The sequence below is a fragment of the Molothrus aeneus genome, chromosome 1 (genome assembly GCF_037042795.1).
Source record: "Molothrus aeneus isolate 106 chromosome 1, BPBGC_Maene_1.0, whole genome shotgun sequence".
NCBI classification, from domain to species: Eukaryota; Metazoa; Chordata; class Aves; order Passeriformes; family Icteridae; genus Molothrus; species Molothrus aeneus.
In genome coordinates this window covers 50,147,078-50,163,102 of record NC_089646.1, presented here as the reverse complement: position 1 = coordinate 50,163,102, position 16,025 = coordinate 50,147,078, and the positions used below count along the sequence as shown (strand labels likewise).

Sequence of the window (16,025 nt, the reverse complement as noted above, 5' to 3'; positions counted from 1 at the left end):
AATCACCTCTGGTGTTCAGCTAAGTCTCATCTCACTCCTGTTGCCTGCACAACACATTTAGAAAGATTATAGCTTTTGAAAGCCTACAGAAGAGCTGCAAAGAGAAATGACAGTAGATGGGAAGATAATGCACTTTATCTGGTAAGAGTCTTGTAGATGAAATACTGTCTAAGCTTAACAGCCATCTGTCCACTTAAGGACAGCAGAAAGAAAAAGCCTCTAATGCAAAGAGAGGAGATGGACAATGCAAGGGCCTGAGGTAAATGATGACACTGCTTCAACACTTACTTGCTTAGCATTTCCCAGCTTTTGCTGATAAAGAGTAGCAGCTGAATAGCATTCAGGCACACCCCAGCACTCCCAGGAGATTTGATACTGTCCCTCTCACTCAATATGCTGGTGAGCTTTGTTCACTATCTTTGGCTAAACCATTAATTAAGGGAAAGCCTTCCTGCAGTCCCCTACACCTTTACAAGAATAATTAGATAGTTATGCTTTGCTCTGTGGGTTGTTAACAGTGGGGGACAGTCCCCCTTAAGGCAGAAGGGAAGGACACCCCTTCAATAGGGATGCCAAGTGCAGTAGGAAAGTATAAGGACTATGTACCCCCCCTTGCAGTCCCTTTGGGTCCCCAGACTCTACCTGAACAGCTACCTCCTGGACATGGGTTTATCCTTGCTACACAGAAGAATGCATCTCCCCAGGAAAAAAAAAAAAAAAAAAATTGGGTAGTGGTTTTAGATTTACACACCCTCCAAAAATCTAAAAACTAATGCAACAAGCAATTACTGAAGGAAGACTGGTCATATTTTGCAAGACAGAAAACAGTGCTGCTAGGAGAACTACCTGTAAAACAAAATGTGAATCAAAACTGCCTCAGGGACACTCAAGTCACACACACCGCAGCATCCCAGCTCTGAGAAGAGGGAGACAGTGCTTCTAGAGAGCATAGGTCTGCAACCTCAACATGGCCCATAAATTTATGGACATATCCAAACTGGGTCATTCCAGATAAAAACCCACTTTTAAATGCATATACACCCAAGGGCAGCACAGAGAGGATGTGATTATTCTTTGTACCTGCAATACCTGCTACAGGAATAAAGGCTGTTAGAAGGTCTCAGTCTGCTTGCCCAAAGAATCACTACCAAACTTTCCTCTCTGCAAAAGGAAAGGAGACAGTAACACATAGATCTGACACCAGAAGCCCAGCATTTCCACCCACTACATGCTCTTTTTCTGCCATACTCTAATTACTCCAAAACATATTCAGGAAGACTGAGATGTAAATGGATCAATAAGGACTAGTAAAGAGAGGTCCATTAGGAAAACTTGCTATTTTAGCATCACCCTCTCTACAGAGAGGCACAAAGCTAAAACAGGTCTAGAGCATATTTAGTTAGTCCCTGCGTCTTATCTCAGTAGGACCATATAATTCATGCACACTTTAGAAAACCTCCATTCTTATCCTCAGCTATGAATACAGTGATAGAGTCACATGAATAGGTACAAAGAAACATAACAGAAAACACTAGCTGAAAAGACTGCTCCCCCCAGTAACCACAACAACAAATATGACAAATCTGTTTGTCTGAGGGATCTGCTTCTCTCTTTTTGGTAGTATCCTTTAACTTAAAAACAGCTGCATTGGAGTCAAAGAACAAAGCTCGAGATAGTCACAAAAAATAAAGGATGTATTTTTCTCCAAAGATCAAAACCGTAACTAACATAAGACATTCATATTAGAGTATTAAGTTCAGTGTCCAGAAAAAAACTCATCTGCCATATAAAAAAAAAAGATACTGAAATTGCTTTACTGCTCAAGAATCTCTTTGCTCAAAACTGCTTAATTCTTCTCTCACCAAGTTTTGTCAGTAACTTGATTTTAACTACATTGTACAAACAACTTTTCTTCTCCACCCTCATCTTATCTAAAGCTCTTCTTTTGTTCTGGAGAGTTTTGTTGCATGCTCCTCTATAAATTTGCTCAAATGCTCTAAATCTCTGTCCCCGCCTTCAAATTTAATCGGGTTGTTCTTCTTGTCCTTTGGAGCAAAGTAGATGGTGGGGAATCCCTCCACTTTGTAGTGGTCATTCGTCACGTCATTGGCAGTAGCATCCATCTTGGCTATAATCAGATTTTTCTCATTCTTGTATTTTTTGCCTAGCTCATTATACACTGGTTCTAGTTTCTTGCAGTGTCCACACCATGGGGCATAGAACTCTATGAGAACATCATTCTTTGGATCCATCACTATGGTATCAAAAGTTTTACCCACTACCACTTTCACAGGCCCTTTGTTATTTTTTGGCACTGGCTGGGACTTCACAATTGGCTTCAGTTTTCCTAGAAGGAAGCAAAACACACACAACACCATTAGAATGTGGTAAGAGCAGCCCTTACAACCTCTCCTAAGAAAGGACAGAAGAGTACATCCTCCTGCCAGGGAAAGATCACTGCACTGGCAATTGAACTTGCCTCCGCATGAAACACAGGCTACTTAAATGGTGAGCTTTTGGCCCAATAACCTCATGAAATACAGGCAACAGTTTTTTTTTTGCAATTCCCCCTAGAACCCTTCTCTTCTTTTTATGGCTGTCCATCCACAAAGTAATAACCCATAATTTAATACAGTAGTCCCAAATATGAATGACCAGCTCACACTTTAAAGCCACAGGAACATTTTAGGCACATAAAACAGACTCTGTTTACTGGAGCCATTGCCTCAGGAAACAACTCTTGGAAGTGTAAACAAAATAGCTTAGAGAACCCCATTTTAGAAACTGTACCTTTTTTGAATGCCACCACGAACTGCCTGAGTACATCAGAGTCAAACTCTTCTGGCTCCATGGCGTACTTCTTGCCACCTTCATCCAGAATGGCAGCGTTGACATCCTCTCCACTCTCGAGCAGGCCCAAATCCTTTATTTCAGAAGAATAATCTTCCTCATCAGAAACAGCAAACACATATTCAGGGAAGTCTTTAGCCACCTCCAGGACTTTGCTTCTCCAGTACTGAGTAGCTGAAAAACCAGAACAGGACAGAATTGGTAATTTCTAGTTATTCAGTGCCTGCTCCCTCTCAAAGTGAAGGAAGGGTAATTGTAGCAAACCCACCAACACGGTAGTCAAAACTGAAGTCCACAGAGTAGTAGACAACCACCAGAGGACGCTTGGAGTATCTCTTGGCATCGTTGGAAGGCTTGCGATGACCAACTAGAGGCAAAGCATGTTTCAGAACATGCTCTTTAATCTCAGATCCATCTGTAGAGTCCTGTAAAGAAATAGTGACAAAAATTCAAGCAAACAGATTTAAGCAGCACATCTGCTATGCACTACTAAGAAAACCAGTATTGGTACACACACGAGTGCGAAAGAGGGAAGGACATGTTATAAAAACAAGGCTGCCACCACATTTTCTTCAAACCTTTGAGCACTGAATATTGTATGGACAAATTATTATTTGAAAACATAACATCTGGACCAATTTCCTAAAGTCCTCTTGAAAAAGAGATACAGTTTCAGTGGACAAACAGGTTAACTCAAATATCTAGTAGGAGTACTTCCAACAGGAAGATGCCAACTGATTGTAATTACAGAGAAAGAGAACTTTCAATCCCACACACAAACATTTTAGCTCTGGACCATCTACTCACTTTAAGATTCAGAACGTGCATCTTGGACTCATGCTTCGACTGAAATTTTTCTGGCTGCATGACAACCAGTTTTCCTGGAGAAACTTTCAATAGTTTTGCAATCTCATTGCTGAAGGTGTGATGGAACTTATAATCTTCTCTCAAACCATTAGCTGAAAAATTAAGGTTAGGGTGAAGGAAAAGTCATTAGAAAGTGAACTTATAGACTGTAACTGAGATAACTGCAAGAAATGCTCTTCCTGTTCTCCAAGTGACACAGAACAACCCAGTCTTAGACAACAGCTCTTATTCAGGGGTGAGAAGCACGTGAATATACATACAACTCCAGCAGCACTATTTTAATGCTGTTCAACAACCCACCTACTTGGTGAGTTATTCTACACACTCAAACACCTTGAACAGCTTCCAAAACATATGCAGCAAAACAGTTTTTCTTTTGTCAATCTCTTACCTCTTGGCCTCTCCCCAAACAGGTCAGCTAGCCAAACTATTTGCTTTGGGACAGCCTGGGAAACAAGTTCTCTGTCTTGCCATGCTGAGGCAAACAAATGAGCTCCTAATCCAACTATGACAGCAGCCCCAGAATCAGACATAGACAGGTTGCCAGGAATGGTCTAACTAAACTGACCCAGAAGTGGATGAGGGTCCTTTCTCCAGACCTCTCATCCAAAATGAGTTTGGTGACAACTGACTCTGGGCTGCCAGATATGAAACTAGAGTAACAGACAGCAAACATATCCAGGCTTTAAGCCAAGAAATTGTGGTTTGTTCCTCAGGAAAGCATTTTTTCCTCCTCTCTAGTCCACGTGTTTTTAGTGACACAATTATCAAGCAGAGGTATATTCTGTGACCTGCTGACACCTTAGTTACAGCCTCAAAATCTGGTGTGAGTTTATTTTTTGAATACAAGTAGAAGATCACCCTTCCTCCTACTACTTCTTCTCCTCTCCAACCCTCCCTACTATACTAGGAGCAGAAATAAATGATCTCTCCATGCCCAAAGTCCTAGGCAGAATCCCAACAAAACATATATTCCATTAATATTTTAAAACATTCTTTACCTGCTTCCTGATAGAGCTGATAGGTTTTGTCATTCTCTCCACTAAAGACACCAATGATGATGACATCATCCCCATCCCTCAGAAATTCTTGTACCTGCTTGGTAGCCTGAATCTGTTTGGATGGAGGACCAGCCTGTTCAATCATGTAGTCGACAATACCTGTGAGAGAAACCCACCCCCAAAAAGTTGCTTAGAACATTTACTGAACTGAAAGATTTGGGCATTCCATCTAAAACATTTAATGTCACACTTCCCATGAACACCTCTCCTCCTGTGCAGTCCTCCCACAATAACCTAAAGACCAAATCAGCAAGATTTCAGTCCAAGTTTTTAAAGCTGCAGTTCTGAATATTCCCTTTCAGGTTGGTTTCAGAAGAGCTGACCAAGCACACAATCCATGAGTATCAGTTGATCTTGCAAGCAATGCTCCTTTCTGAAATTCCAGACCCTTCACTGTCTCCTGAATCTATTATAAGCCAAGGTGCTACTTAAATAGTCTTAAGTCTAATTAAAACTTAATATTGACTATTTTTGCCAGCCCTCAAGGCTCATTCCAGTATAATTAAAACCTGCCCATTTACCCATACTGCCACTGCTTCACCAAGTGTATTTAACTTACTTGATATTGAAAGAAGCTGACACTACCACCTAAAGATGTTATGAAGACTAAAGACAAATTTAAATATCCTGTGTATGTATGAGAACAGAATCTTTCAGTTTTCCCCAGCTACTGCTGCTATGACATTAACAAGCCTGCGAGTCCGACAGATACGTCAAAATATTTTTCAGAACACAAGAAAACACAGTTTTTCTTTGAGTAAAGTTACAATACCGTATTTTTCCCGTGGACCGCTGTAGTCATAAGGCTTGCCCTTGCGGAATATTTTGAGAGTTGGGTAGCCAGTGACATCAAACTTCTTTGCAAGCTCCGTTTCAGCCGTGGCATCGACTTTAGCCAGGGGGATGGGAGGCGTGCGCTTGCTGAGCTCCTGAGCAGCCTTCTCGTACTCTGGAGCAAGCCTCTTGCAGTGGCCACACCTAGGGAGGCAGAGCAGAGGGCACTTCTTACCAGCCACTAAGCCTGCCAGGTACCTCCTACCCCTGAAGTGGAAGAGTTAAGTCTTCCAGCATGCAGAAATGGGATCATTGAATCCCAGAGGACACTTCAGCCGTGTCTCTGCAACCTGAAGCTGACCTCTGTGCCTGGCCTCACATTACTATAGGTAGCTTCATATTTAGAGGCCATTTTTAAGCTAAGGACCAATTCCTTTTGGTTTTCAGTATCTCAGTGTGTTCCCAAATCAGTAAACATTGTGAACCTCCGGTGAAGATCTGGACACCACCCCTTGCTGACACACAGATTCAGTCTAGTCCGCCAGTGATCTGCAACGTGATCCCAGGTGCAGATTAGAACTGAGGTACACCAAGTGTGTTCAGGCCATCTGTGCTAGACAAATACAGGTGACTGCCTTCTTGCTTACCATGGAGCATAGAACTCCACCAGGATTATGTCAGCATCATTCACAACTTCGTCAAAATTATCCTGGGTCAATACCAGAGTAGCTTCGGGTGGAGGGGTCCAGTTGGGGTCAGAAACCTCCTTGACTTTGGCCACAATAGCTGAAATACAGTTCAATAACCCAATTAGCAAGCATGCATTTTATCATACCAGTAGCATGTCAAATGCAAGAATTTGAAATCAGAGGGCAAGCATGGTGCTGGACCAATGCTTACACATCAAGCTTACATGAGAACACTTTCTTAATCAAGTTCATTTATGCCTTATTTCCTTGTTGGCATTACTGAGAAGGTCTCTTCACCTCATAGAGTGTCTTATGCAGAGCACAGATCTGTACTTTGCAGCACTGAATTCCATCTCAAAACAGACAGAAAAGGTAGTTTTTCCCCCTCTGACTAGAGCTGGGCAAAATAAGTTAAGCAAAATACAGCCAATATATATATATATCAAATGTTTATTGGCTGATCCTTCAGCAAACATGAGACTGTCTTCTCTTCTAGTCAAGTCATATTTCTAGAAATCTTCTGTCAGTAACAGCACTACTCACTACCTGCAAAATTGTCCTCTAGCATGCAGCCTGTTGAGAAAACAGGGAAAATTTCAGCATTCATAATATTACTTGCTATAAGATAAATAACTTGAGATCAGAGTCCTTCAAAACAGCCACATATTAAGAAGAAAGATCATAGCATACTTTGTTTTCTTACAGAGAACTGCAAAGGACTGGTGCTTACCATCTTCTGTCCGAGACCCATCGTAGTCAACAGCTTGGCCTTTTTTCAGGATTTTGATGGTTGGGTAGCCACTGACATCAAAACGACTTGACAGTGAAGTGGCTGCAGTAGCATCGATTTTGGCTACAGGAATAGGAGGGTCATGTTCCTTCAGAGTTTTAGCTATCTTCTCATACTCAGGAGCAAACTGCTTGCAGTGCCCACACCTGTCAGAGGAAGACACAAGTAGGTATGTAAATGCACAACAGACATGCAGAGTTGCTCTGCAATTCTAGGATGCCTTCTGACAGATGTCCACATCATCAGCACAGAAATGTTTGTCTTGCTACATGTTTAGATCATGGAGAGCAACTGTAGCTAATGTACTGTATGCTCACATCAAAACCTTTATTTTTCTTAATTTTAATTCAATGTGGAATGTATTGCCATGTGCTTTATAAAACCACTGTAAAAAAATTCAACAACTGCTTTTACAATGAAGTTGTATTACGCTCGCTCCTTCCTTCTTTCCTTCCTCCTCAACCTCACTTCTCCCTAACCAAGGTTCATCTTCTCTCCCTAGCACCCTAAATTGAAGTAAAGAGAAAATGAACCAGCAGTCAAGTTGGCCAAATGAAATCTCCCACCCACTATGATAACACAGCATCTGCCCCCTCTCTGGCCACATCAGAACTCTCTAGGGAGAACAGAGGCTCCTGATGCAAAAACAGGCATGACAGAGGATACCAGCATAATAAATACTAAATACAGCCTGACAAGCTAAAGATGAAACCAGGAAAATGTAGGAAAACAGAAAGAAGTGTGTGCCAGATAACCTTTGCTCCTTAGCATCTCAGCTGGAAGGAGGGGGAGTAGAAAAATAGGAGAGATGTTTAGTCATACATCCTTTTCATGTAGGCAAACTACAGCTGCAGAATTAGTGCCTACAGCCAAGAAGGAATGGGATTCTCTGTTACAAGAATGGCACAAATTAAAATGCAGCTCCACCTCCAGCAAGATCATATTCCCCCTCTATTCAAAGGCTGGAGAAGGACTACTACAAAAATGAGTAAGTCATTTTTGTATCACTGAGCCACAATGGAAAGGTTCTGGCTGCAACACTAACTCAGCAACTCTACTGAAAGTATCTTCTATCTTGTTTTCACCCAGTAACCATCCTTAAAGTTTTTGTACATAAGAATGCAAGAGAGGACACACCCTGGCCTGAATCCTTTGTCTTGGTTACATGCATCTAAGTCCATTGTAGCTCCCTGGAGCAGACCAGTGTAAGTGCTGTACACCCTGGGATGCCAGCAGAACTGCCATCATTAGGCAGATGTATGAGGCACTGCTTAAACTGATAATACAAACAAGCTGTGTCCCTAACCACTCCACACCTTTCTGGCAAGGACAGAAATGTGAATTTGGAAAGGAAAACCTTCAGGGAATTCCCCTGCTAGGGAAGCTTTCGTTACTCCATCTAGGTGAGCAAGTACACACATTCTCAGTGGTCCAGCACTGGCACAGGACGATAGCAGGCTGCAGGACCATACTGCATGACTTTCCTGGGCCTCACTGGAACCATTTCTGTTCCCTGACAGGCATAAACCAGGGATAGAATCAGGCTTGTGCTCCCCTAGGCATGGGATCCCTCAGTATGACCCACATCTGTGGAACAGGAGCAGGCTGCTGGTTATTGCAGGTACAGAGGTGGGAAAAAAGGCTCTTGCCCACCACCAGAACCATCTCTTTTTCTGGACTATAGCAGAGTCCAGGGCATCTCCTGCAGCCAAGTTAATCCTTTGTCACCTTTAAAATGGCAACCCAAGGTCACTTTTTAGGAGCTTGTTCTGGCAGAGCAGCCCTGTGATGCTGCACCCGTGGGGGTGCCACTGTGAACCCACCATGGTGCGTAGAACTCCAGCAGCACGGTGTCCTTGTCTGCAGTGAAGGTGTCAAAGTTGGCATCATTCAAGACTAACACACCATTTTCTTCTTTAACTACAGAATCATCATCCTCTTCGTCATCTTCTTCATCGTCATCATCATCACCTTCATCGTCAGCTTCTTTTGTAACAGGTTCTGGGAAGGTAAGAATATGACACAGATTAGATTGTGTCAAGTTTTATATTAATGTGACAGTACCAGATTGAAGATGGATTAGCTACCTCCTGTGGTTAAGAAAAGTACCCACATGGATTAGTTTCTGCTCCACATACAGCTATCTCAGTTTGCAAAGAGCCTGGACTCAGATGCTTGACCATTTCAATTTTGTCCACACTACACCAGCTGACAATATTCATATTTCAGTAAAGTATCAACAGGTATTTCACATGTCAGGGAGAACTAACAAAATGGACACAAGACCAATTAAAGAACACAAATCTGTGCAATAGTTGCCACCAAGGTTTGATAAACATCTTGTTGAAATATGGGTATTGGGACATGTTTTGCTGGGCAAGAAGGGCACACAGATGAACTTCAAACAGAACCCTTCATCATGCAACAGAGTAGCCAACTTTAAGTTGGAAAAATTAGTGTCTTACACCAAAAAAGCAGGTGTTATCTGTTCCCAGTGCTCCCCTTGTATCCCAGCTCAGGAGACCTGTAACACCACAATAGCTATGTGCTGCCTGTCTGAAGGTCTAATAAACAGACACACTTGCTATAAAACCAAAATTTACCATTTCACTACAATCAAGGTGGTTTGGAGGCAGCACTTCTAAATTGTGCTTCTTGCCTGACTGCTCCATCCACCTCTGCCACTCTTGCTTTCAGTTTCAGAGATGTTCCAGGTCTGCTATTCACTGAGGAGCCTTTCCACTCACAGGGGCACCAATCACTCAGCTCTGGATCAGCACCAGGCTGCAGTGAGTGTAAAATCAAGTAACTAACTGCAGAAGTCCCACAGAAACTCATACCTATGCACCTGGCAAATGCCAGATACTCTTCTAAAAAAAAAACCAAAAACCAAAAAACCATGGAGTGAAAGCTTCTTCTTTCAAAGAACTTTTGGGGAGGCCTTTGAATTAAGACCAAAACCACTGGTCCACAACAGTCCTTTAAAGGAAAAAACAATTTGATAAATTACCAAAGCAAAATTAGCATGTGAAAGCTGAAGCCAGCACATTTCTACTGATTCATTCTTTGTTGGCATGGAATTTGAGATGGTTTTTTTCAATATCTGACCTTTCATATGTTCCTTTAAACTTAAAAAAACCAAAAACAAACAAACCAAAAAAAACCAAAAAAACCACCAAAACTGCCATCTTTCAAGGAAACCAGATCTTCCTGAAGGACTTTAAAAGAATTTCAGGGACAGAACAACTAATGAAAATATCTCGTTCCAAATGAAAACTGTAAAACAATGAAGTTAAGTCCCTTTCAACCAGTGGGAGTCCCAGGAATGGGATAAAAAAATAAAAAAGAAAAAAGGGATTAGGGTTTCTTGTTTAAAATTATTTTCTATTTAAATGGCTTTTGGCTAAGCTGAGGAGCTACTGCAGCAGTATTCTGAAAATATTCTGATTTAATCAGGAAGCTGAAAGTTAAGAACAATAAATATGTACTATCCAGATATGAAAAAGCTAACAAAACAAAATCCACTTTTGTCAGACCAATAGCAGACGTTAGGAACAACCTCACCATGGATAAAATTATGCCATTAAATTGCAATAGCTAGTTTTATTTTAAAAGAAAGTATACAAAAACAAGCCTATATGCTCTCAGGAAACAGTAGGGGCTCTTGGAGAAAGTATGTTGATTTTAATTAGAGGTCAAATTTATTTAGCACAAAAATAGAAAATACTAAAGCTTCTGATGAAGGGAGAGATCACAGGAGATCTTTTATCACACAACCCTAGTCAGCTGGATCAGGTTTCTCTAACAAGTGCTAGTGTTTCACCTGATCTTTGAGGCAGCTAAAAGCACTATTTGCAAGCAGACAATGCCTCCTGTGTTGCAGCTCTTGCTCACCCTTGAGTGAATCCATGCCTCACATACCTGCAGGACTGCCCTGGTGGAACAGCTGGATTTCAGGGGGCTTCAGCAGGCAAAGCCTGTGCCTTACACGGGTGCCCAGCAGTTCTGAGGGCTCAGTTTCATCACAGGCTGTTCCAGGCTGGCCTGTGCCTGAATTCCCGGCCACTGCACTCCTGGCAAATTGCTCCAGATAGGATTTTTCCTGACACAAAGGAACGCGAGCAAAACCAGCCGGCCAGTTCTGCTCCGGCACCTCGAACCACCCACCGGGTTGTGACCCCTGCTCCTGCTCACTCTGCTCACGACCCACCCCCAAGACAGACAAAGACCTCAGCAGCTACAGTGGCACCTGGTTTTTAGAAAGAACAAGGTATTCCCTGCAAAAACATCCAGCGCAGGTGGATAAATGTAACCATCAGATCCACCATCCCTCACTGAAATAATTTTGTATCTTTCCCTACAAGTGGCCGTACAGCCTGCCAAGGTGAAACTTCCCCGACAGCGACACATTGTCACGGGCATTGCACACACCGCCTTCCTCCTCCCTGGAGATGGAGGCAGGACAATAGCCCTGGAACAGCAGGACTCCACCTTCTCCCACGCTTAAGGAGGGCGCGCGTTAAAAAGGAAATTAACCACACTTAGATATCGGTCCTTAAGTGCGCAGAGTTACTTTCTGTAGCTTCCAGCTTCACCAACACCCGGGGCTATCACAGCTACCTCTACCATCCCTTTAAATTTGGGACTGAAAGACTTGTTTCAGGGACCCAACCACGGGAGAAACAAGCAGGACTTTTTTTTTTTTTTTCCCCATAGAGAGCAAGAAACTTTCCTCTGCATAAAGATTTACAATTTAAAGAGAACAGAATGAGTTTGTGACACCTGAAGTGGCAGAAGTAGCTAATAAATACTTGCATAAGTCAGCTCATGAAAATAAAACAGCTGCCCCCAAATTGAAGTATCTTTGTTTCTTAAAGAGACTTGCAAAGCCAGTGGACAAACTAACAGCTGTGACAGCTGTGGCTAAAACCTGTCCTCTGGTAAAATATGGATAACCCCCTTATACTAACAACAACAAAAAAAAACACATACAAAAAATTAAAAAAAAACCAAAACAAAACTCCCCAAAAACCCACAAAATCAATCCACAAATTCCAACACATTACTACAGGAGTCAAAAAACATGATCAGGAAGGTACTTTTTTTAAGACTTGACGTACACGGTGCTGGCTGGCAGGCCTTCTTTAGGATGACAGCTACTCTGAAATTAATTCTTACAGTAACTTCACTGAACACTCAGCATTTATCAGAAATATAGCCTAGTAACATTTTCTTAAACAAAGCAGATCCTGTACAGAAAAGCTGCATCCAGACACCAATGACTTTGGGATGCTGCCTGAAAGTTTCCTTTTGAGGAGCACACTGTTCCCTAATTGGATGAGCTCAGTTTTCAGAAGCCCAGAACTCATCATGTGTTGCTAGGACATTCGAAAGATTTTCAATTTAATTTAATATCAGCCCCCTTCAATCTTTTTCTGTGGTGGATCCTCTACATGATCCCTCCTTTCCCATCATCAGGATGCCAAGGGTGTAGTGGTCAGGATCCAGCCTAACCTCACTTCCAGCATATTTACCCCCCTGCCCTGCTCAAACCTCACTTCCCAAATCATGCAGTGCTACAAGATAGGTTTGCTTGGAACTTTTCATTTCCCCAACAACCAAGTGCATAAGATTACTTCCTTGTTGCAAAGTAAATTTATTCCACTTCACCCACGTCTGCATTCCAAGGGCAAAATTTAAAATCCCCAACTATGTGCATTTTTAAGGCAAAGGCTTTGTCAAGGCTAGTTCAGGATCTATATACAAATTCAAGATACACAATAGAACCTGGGAAATGATTGAAAGCTGAGCAGTGGATTAGTGTTCAGCTCCACACAGTAGGAGACACTTCCATCTCTGTGTACCTTTGATGCCCAGAACTCCTATAATGAGAAGAGCTGCAAGCATGGGAAATACTGATGAGAGCCAGGCCCACAAGGAGCTGAGCCACTGCTGCCAGCCACAGGTAACACTATAACATCACAGGTGCTACTTCACCCTTTGAAGGTGGCAGGGGAAATCAGTACTAGGCTTTGTCACATGTTACAAAGAAACCACAACCACGTTCTAGCTAAAAGCAGAGAAAGAAGCATAAAAATTGTATTCCAGTTTACAACAGAAAAAAAAGAAAAGAGCTCCACAGGAAGATTCTGTATCTCTGTATCCTTACTGCAGATGCCATATTTAAAACAAATCTCTTTACCCTCATCCTACAGACCATACAGTTACACAAATAGGGTAACTGATCTAAATGCACTTCTGCAAGTTTTAGTGCCTGTTAGGCCAGCAAGAAGTTGCAGGACATGAGTTCAGAAGGTCATCCATAATCCAGTCTCTCTAAAAGCCCTCTAATACTTAAAATGCAGCAGTGTTCATGCAGGAAATATGAACGATGCATAATTTACCAAAATCCACATGAAAGAAACTTAAAACCGAAAAAAGAAACACCTTCAAATGTCTGCCTCCTACTATACTCATTAAGCCTCAGCAGTTTTGTTTCAGCTAATTTTGGAAAGGAGTAGACACACGTCAGTGAAATCCAAAGACGGTAGGAAGAAACACCAAGAAGATAGTAACAATGGGCCTTCCTTCTGTGAGGGGGGAAAAAAAAATCAGTTTGAAATACGAAGAATGCACAGAGTCCCTGAAAAAAGGAGTAAGGAAAAGAGTGAGCAATCACAGAACCATAGAATTTTTACATTCTATTTTTGGACTTTAAGGTCCCGTCCAACCATAGAATGCTAAGGGTTGGACGGGACCTTAAAGATCTCATAGTCCCAACTCCCCGGCCAGGGAAGGGACACCTCCCTCTAGAGCACTGCTCGGTGGTCATGAACACTGCCGGCACGGGGGTATCCACAACCTCCCTGGGCAACCTGTTTCAGTGTCTCAGCACCCTCAGAGTAAAGCATTTCTTCCTCATATCGAACCCGAATTTCCCCGCTTTCAATCTGCACCCATTGTCTTATTACCACTACTACTTATTATTACTATTCCTTGTCTTATCACCACAGCTCCTGATGAAGAGTCCCTCTCCTACGTAATGAAATGGCAATCTGTCCGATAGGAGTCGGAATAAAGAAATCGCAAATTCCCAGGAGGTTCAGAAGCCGGGGATTGCCAACATGGCTAATTGTTAGCTTGCTGTTACCTCCGTGCTGGGAGCGGCGAGGCAGAGCCGCCCCACGGCGCACGACAGACGAGCAGCGCCGGGACGAGCGGCTCGCACGGACCTCAGCGCCTGCACGGGGCGGGCTCAGCGCCCCGCACAGAGGCCTGCGAGGAGCACCCCGGTCCCAGCGGCGCCTGCACAGAGGTCTGCGAGAGCACCCCGGTCCCAGCGGCGCCCCGCCAGCCCGGGCTCCCCGCAGCTCCCAGCGCCGGGGCCGCGCAGCCGCCTCCCGCGGGGGAACCCGGCATGCGGTGCCGGCCCGGCCCCTGCCCGCGCTCACCTCCGTCGCCATCCTCCTCCTGTGCGGCCGCGTCCTGCGCCAGGAGGGCAATCTGAGCCAGCCCCAGCAGCAGCACCAGCACCCACAGCCCGCGCATCCTCATCCCGCCGCCGCTCCCGGCCTGGCCCGTCCGCTCCTTGCGCTGCGCTCCCACCGCTCGCCCCACCCCCCGGCACGCCGCGCCCGCTCATTGGCTGCTGCCCCAACACGTGCTTGGCGCGGTCGCCAATCAATAATCGTCACGAGGGCCGCCGGCGCGGGGTGCGTGGGTTCCGCGGGGTCCGCGGCGCCCCCGGGGACCCCCGGCGGCAGCGGCCGCGGCGGGACACGGGCGCCATCGGCCGGAGCGGCGGCGGGAAAGCAACGGCGGCACCGCGCGCGGAAGCGCCCGGCCGCTCTGAGGTGCCGCCCCGCCATTGGCCGCCGCCGAGCTGCCAACCGCAGCCCGCCACGCGTGGAGCGCGCGGCTGCTCCAGGGGCGGGAGGCGGGAGGGATGGGGCGGGAGCGCCCCGACCGCGTGCAGCCACATCGCCCTTCGTGATTGGCGGGCCGGCGCCGGGGGGCGGGGCCAGCGGCCCGCGGCAGCCTGTGAGGGCGCGCCGCGTGCGGCGGGGCGGGGCGAGGCGAGGCGCGGGCGGGCTGAGGGCAGCGCTGGGGCCTCCTAAATTCCCTCGCCGGGAGAGGGGAATTCGGTACGGTGCTGCCGCGGATGGGAAGGGTGGTATGAAGATACCGCCCTTGGGTGCTTCCCGCGGAGACCGTGTGGCGTAGCGAGCCCACCGGTAGCGCCGTGATTGCACGGGAAGGTGTCGCGGTGCAATTTCTCTCCGTGGTTGTCCAGATGGTTAATATGGTGAACGCCTAAGATGCAACAAGACACCGCTAAAACCTGGGCTTTTGGTGCCAAAATTGCCAGTCTGTCCCCCTGCTTGGGTTAGTTACATAGGCTCATAGGACAATTATTTTAATTTTTATGAAACTTTTGACTCTTGAATTGGTAAGTTGTAAGCATACAGGGCTGCTAAGTTCAGCGTGTGGCAGTCACACTGTAAAAGAGTAGCAGTAGCTTATGATAAATGATTATCTTCAAGGTTTTGAAGTGCAAGCTTTAAATATAAACTCCACAATTTTAGAGGATTAAGACACTGCATTGCTATGAAAGGCTGCTGTTGCATCAGTTGCCATTTGGCATTTGTAAGTGGTCTGTAGGTTGGAAAATAATAAACACATTAAAAGTCCTGCTGTGTTCTACATTCATAAGTTATAGCCTAGAAGTCAGTGCCTTTCCTTAACTCAGCTGCCACACAAGTTATCTGGAAAATACAGCAGCTGATACAGGAGCAGTTTTTTAACTTGGCACATCACTAGAATGGAGTGGGACCTGATCTGAACCAAGTTAAAGCTGTCTGGATCCTGCCAAAACTGTGATCCTGATCCTGCCTGGTTTTGGTATCAATATAAATATTAGTTTGATTAACATTGATATTCAGTAATTTGAAGATAGCACATAATCAGATTGTACACTCCAGGTTCTCAGTGGGA

General features: G+C 44.6%; 1 protein-coding gene across 1 annotated transcript; it reads right to left on the bottom strand.

Annotated features, from left to right (window-relative positions):
* Positions 1–1,673: 1,673 nt before the first annotated feature.
* PDIA4 (protein disulfide isomerase family A member 4) lies at positions 1,674–14,656 on the bottom strand. The gene is made up of 10 exons (XM_066557078.1): positions 14,483–14,656; positions 8,855–9,032; positions 6,972–7,177; positions 6,200–6,338; positions 5,551–5,756; positions 4,719–4,877; positions 3,658–3,809; positions 3,119–3,275; positions 2,791–3,024; positions 1,674–2,347 (listed from the first exon to the last, which is right to left on the bottom strand). Exons 1-10 carry the CDS (start codon positions 14,583–14,585, stop codon positions 1,932–1,934), a joined length of 1,950 nt encoding a protein of 649 aa, XP_066413175.1. The 5' UTR covers positions 14,586–14,656; the 3' UTR covers positions 1,674–1,931.
* Between the last annotated feature and the right edge of the window lie 1,369 nt (positions 14,657–16,025).